General features: G+C 43.5%; 1 protein-coding gene across 1 annotated transcript; it reads left to right on the forward strand.

Annotated features, from left to right (window-relative positions):
- The first annotated feature begins 306 nt into the window (after nt 1-306).
- LOC146200067 (uncharacterized) lies at nt 307-4,056 on the forward strand. The gene is made up of 3 exons (XM_084592863.1): nt 307-361; nt 511-589; nt 3,614-4,056. The coding sequence occupies exons 2-3, from the start codon at nt 541-543 to the stop codon at nt 3,895-3,897; spliced, it is 333 nt and encodes a 110-aa protein (XP_084448989.1). The 5' UTR covers nt 307-361; nt 511-540; the 3' UTR covers nt 3,898-4,056.
- Nucleotides 4,057-5,372: the final 1,316 nt, after the last annotated feature.

Consider the following 5,372-nt stretch of genomic DNA (forward strand, 5'->3'; position numbering starts at 1 on the left):
GGCTGTAAGATGGGGCCATATATAGCAAACTCACAGGCCTATATGAAATACAGTCACCTGTTTCTTACCGATGAAGGGGTAATCTTTGCGTTGAGTATTTTGGTGATCACATTTTACTCTGCTGAGTCCAGCGTGTACTCATACTAGCCTGTAGCAGGTGGCTGTCATCAGGTATATCCGTGAGAAAAGTTACAACAGTCACTCACCAGTAACTGTTATGGCCACGCGATAAAGCTACTCCACAAAGATATCTTCAAGGGCGATTATCGCATTGTGGCCCCTATAAAAGTTTCTGCAAGGTGGGCAAGCAGTAAAGGGCTCTTTCAATACCGGTGTGCGGCTGAAGCGGACATTTTTGAGAGTAGTTAATTTTTCTAACTTTTCTGACAAATTTTTGCAAGGCATAACATTGTTTAAAGTTTCACTCCTGGTTACCATGTCTGCTTCAGTTTATATACAGTAAAAATATAACGTCAGATAAATAACCAGAAGGTCTCATCTACTTTTCAGGTGATCCACTGAAGCTCCCTGAATCTCGACATGCGCTGCCTCCTCCTTTTTGTGGCCTTCTGCGTTGCATACTGCGGTGGTGAGTTTGCAATAAATTATCATATTTATAAGGACGCACCACGACGCAATCGTTTAAAAACACAAATTAAATTTCATTGTCTAACTTCTGGCTGCAAAATAAAAAAAAATCTTTGTCGACACTTGGTGTAAAGGCTAATAAAATGGAGGTGTTTATATTTAAAACAATTTATCTACAGTTTAAGTTGAGAAAACGGTTTGTGCACAAAAAATCGCCAAACGCAAAGGTTACCCAAACATTTAGCGATGTAAGTGGATATCGAAGACGCATTTGCGATCTAAATTATTCTTCATTCCCTAGGATGTCTCGTTGTTTCTTCCTCCTATCCTTCTCTCTTTAGCCTATTTCTTACGGCGGAGCTTGGTACCCGCCATAACTAAGGCAGCTACGGCTTTCGTCCATTGGACAAAATCGACTTTAGTAACTTCTACCGAAATCATTACAAGATAGGTCACCATCTACGTTATATATGTAGGGCCTTGATAACGTTATGGCCCCATTTTGCAATTATTAATAGACGGTAACCCCGGAAGTTAAAAAAAAAAAAAAACTGCGAAACGTCTTTCCCCATGAGAGAGCGTGAGGAAGGGATGAGTGAGGGAGCGTCGGCGAATTAATGTAGAGTTTGACTGAAAAAGGAAAAAACAGCGCAGAATCAGGCAGCCGGAGTTCTTACGGAGTGCTTAATGTACGTAGCCGATGCCAAGAAAAAGTTGGCCTACACCTAAACCCTGTGATTAAGACACCCACAGCTACCTTACCGCCAAGGCTCGTTAGGGTACATGCACGTTGCCACTTGGCTAATCACTAATCCTTTCATTTCTTCCGCTATTATTCCTCACATGCTCAGTGGTAGGCAGCCGTAGGCTATCGAGTTATGTGAATTCACCCGATATAGACATAAAACCGCGCTTTCACTATGCTTCTTGATCGTTCATAAGGTGCCCAAGAGCAGCGTGTCTGATACATCACACGCTGCTCTTACGCCACACGTGCACGTTCATACGGCTTCATGAAAGCGAGAATTTATATCTACATTGTGTGCTCTTTCATATATCTGGCGTCTTAGGACTGCTTGGTAATGAACGAATGAGCAACACCACTGGTGCGAATAAAAGCTTACTGATTAGAACTGTAGCAAATGTGGTGTACGTGAACGAGGATCTGCGAAGTGTGCCGAGACAGGGAAGCTATTAAAAGGTTGTTTTCTGATTTATCGCTGTTTCAGTTACACCTGGTTAGCTATTGTTTGCATATTCTGGTTTTTGTGTTTTTATGTTTACTTTCTATTTTTGTGTTCTATTATATTATTAATCAACAGTAGCATAAGCTTTATTGGTCATAAAAAATATATAGAACTCATATTGATCCAGGCATCTACATTCTTAGCTAACGGCTAGTTTCGGATATACTACAAAAATGCTATATTTCTAGACAGTTGATTGTGACTGCAACATACCTCGTATGCACATTTCAATAGTTGGCGCAGGTATAATGTTTTGATAGCATGTGCTTTTTTAGAGCAGATGCAATCTTCGATAACGACTGGACACTGAAGAGAGTGACGTTTCAAACTTTAGCGCTCACAAATGCTATGGCTCTGGGTCTGTATACATTGCAGGTTCGTACCCTTACTCGGTTTAGGAGCAACGTTGTGTTCATTTAGTGTATTTGTTTTTACTGCTTGCGTTGTATCGTTGTAGTGATTAATTATTAGTGTATGTTTATTTTATGCGCTTGTGTGGCCCAGAGCTTTTGCGGGTCTCTGAAGTATAAATAATTATTTATTTTTAATTTGTTTTATTTATTCACTTTTCGAACGAATACAAAAATTGGCAAAATTCTGCTGGGCTAATAGCCGAAGCTAGCAGAGGCCCAAATAAATAAGCATACTTTTAAAACAGAGCTTATATGTCCCTACAACATTTTTCATGCGAATACGAACCTGGTTATTGGCGCCGTAGTGTTCGGTGGCTTACAAGGAACTATAATACCATATTGAAGCTATTTCGGGGTCAGATATTTCTCATCCTCCTAGCAACGGCCTACGAAATGCTGACAAATTTGACGAAACTCGCATCAGCAGCCACTCGAAAGTTCTCAAAGCAGCAACTGGAACTGACTCCTTCACTGAACACCAAACTAGATTACATAACACAACGCGTCGGTTATCTGGCTTCTGTCGCGCAAAAGGAGTTTCTTATAAGCATATGGGTACCTGGTCATCAAGGATTAGAGGGAAACGAGAGTGCACGCGACGCAGACCGAGCATTCCTCTCAGCGGATTCCTCATCAGCCCCCTTACATAACCAGCCCCAGCCCCTTACAACCTATCGCGAGATACTGCAACATGTCCGCTTGGCGAGACAAAAATTCCCAGTACCTGCTAAAAGACTCGTGTAAATCAGAGGGCTGACCTCAGGCGTTTACAAACATTGTCCTACATACCCAAGCTAGACTGTACAAAATTAATCCGGGTACTTCGCACCTGAATGCATATGTTGCGGCCAAAACCTTGACCTTTTCCATATGGTATGGGCTTGCCAAGAAAACCAGGCCATACCTTGCAAAGAAGACCCAATGTGGGTGGATTGCGAGATGGCCCTGTCCGGCTGCGACCTTGCGGCACAAAGGACCTTGCTGACGAGCGACGAGCAGCGGCTTCAGCCAACAGAGTCCCGGGCTGAGGACCCAACCAACCTGGCCCTTAACCCATAATTCATTTAACCCAAATAAATGTTTCATACTACTACTACAAGTAGACATTCATGGAGGAGGTTTAAACCATGAAAATTCAAAAATCGACGTGGCACGTACATTAAAGCAGAGGCCTTAGAAAATCCACAGGCTACAGCAGAGACGTATATTGACGCTTAAGATTACACGCGTCGACGTTCTTTATCCCCTTCTGCTAGGAGAAAACTATGTTAGCATAGGCTCTAATCATTGTCAATGTTGGCCAGTATATCAACGTGTGCAGGTGCGAACCCTAATCGGCTTTCGTTTCGACTATGGTCTTTCCAGGCGATGAGGTGAAGGACGTGAGAGTTGAGGTGGGCCGTGCCCTAGAAACCATGGGCGAATGGCTTCAGCACGAGGGAGCTCCAGGTACAGAAGAAGAGCGTGCCGCCCTCGGCGAAGTGCTACGACAAATCGAGGAATTACGCTCCAGTGGCGTGGACCTAGAACAGGTCGACCCGTACTTATGGGACAAGATCTCCGGCGTCGCTACCAACATCGCCAAGGGTGTCATCGTCTCATTTATTACCCAGCAGGCTATAGGACTCATTGGAGGTGCAATGGGCTGACTGCGAAATGCAATGCTCGGCCTTACTGTCACTCCGTTAAGTTTAGTTCACATTAACGCGATAGCATTAGCGGCCCCATGCCGCAAAAACGCCGTTGTCGACGTTGAGGTTGTAACGCGAAAATGTGAAAGTAAAGAAACAATAAAATATTTGAAGAAACCCGTGGGGTCGGACACGGTTTCTTCGCAGTGCGAGGGGAGCACGCCCCCCCCCCCCCCCCCCTATAGAACCGCATTGCTTGTCTCCAAATAAAGGTGGACCTAAAGTATGCATGGCCATTTAGCTGTCACCTATAGTTTAGGTGCATCATTAAAAAGAAAATAATTACGGAAGTAATAGTTGAATGAGCAGCAAAAAATATTTTTGCTTTGCTCACTTGCGACGTGGTGCTCACTGGCAAATCACTTTGATCTCATGGCACAGTTGAAAAAGATGACGCGAGCCGCAACCCGAGAAAAAGCCTTATACCGTCATCAATCGTCTTCGAAGCATTGAGATTTAAGGAGAGCGAACGGGCCGCTTTAAAGCTATCGCGTTGTGCAAAAAAAAGGCGAACTTAAGCGTCTTCCAATTTTTCACAACAAATACCCCTCTCGTTGCCTTTCAATATAAAGGTTTATTTTTTGTCTATTTCCAGGTGCATTAACGATTAGTAGTGCCAATGACATCTGTGCTTAAAGCGAACAGCGTTCAAAATTTCATGCTGAGTTTTAATATTTTCTTAGACCTTTTTGGTTGCCGTTACCTCCTCGTTGTAGTCTGAGAAACTCTTTAATTAGAAACTACTTGTGATATTATCCTCTACACGCATCACAAGTAGGTAATGAATCTCTCCTTGTAACCAATGAAAGTGAGTAGACAACGTGGTTCTCAAGTGGGAGTCAGCTTGCAAATTGTGCTCTAAAAAAGACTTGCCCTTAATGCATTATGTATAACGTCTCTAAATAACGAATAGTATCTTAATAAATAAATAAAACCAATTTGCCAAGGCAATTAAAATCTTCACGAACCGTGCTTACTCGTATGACAGGAAAAGATCTACAGCAAACTAAACCTAGAAACAAATATAAACCGGGGACTGTGTCGGGGCGCTCGGCCTTTAGGAATCCCAAAATCAAGACAAAGACTGGAAGTTATAACATGCAGTTCATAAAGTTAAACAGAGCCGCCAATGTCTGAATTTTTTAGTAATCACAGCATTGGAGATTAGAGAATGATTTAACGAAGACTCTATGTACAGCCGCCCACAGACTTGACACGAATGACAGAACGCGCGGCCTCTACTGCCGTCAGCACCACGAAGTGATAGTCATCGGTACAAGGTAACAGACAGTTTTAGCTTACCGTGATCCCCCGCCGCGCGCTCCACTACGTATGCCCAGACTCCCCTTGACGCCGAAAGATGGCGCCACATACTGGATGTCGGCACACAGACCTACCGCGTCGGGACCAATCAGCTTGAGAGAGTCACGGTG

This window comes from Amblyomma maculatum, chromosome 2 (genome assembly GCF_055883805.1).
Source record: "Amblyomma maculatum isolate TAMU_Amacu chromosome 2, ASM5588380v1, whole genome shotgun sequence".
Lineage (NCBI taxonomy): Eukaryota > Metazoa > Arthropoda > Arachnida > Ixodida > Ixodidae > Amblyomma > Amblyomma maculatum.

Excerpts from the sequence above, each read along its gene's own strand:
- LOC146200067 (XM_084592863.1), top strand. The coding sequence starts at position 541 with ATGCGCTGCCTCCTCCTTTTTGTGGCCTTCTGCGTTGCATACTGCGGT. Across the intron at positions 590-3,613 it reads CTGCGTTGCATACTGCGGTG|GCGATGAGGTGAAGGACGTG; the intron begins GTGAGTTTGCAA and ends TGGTCTTTCCAG.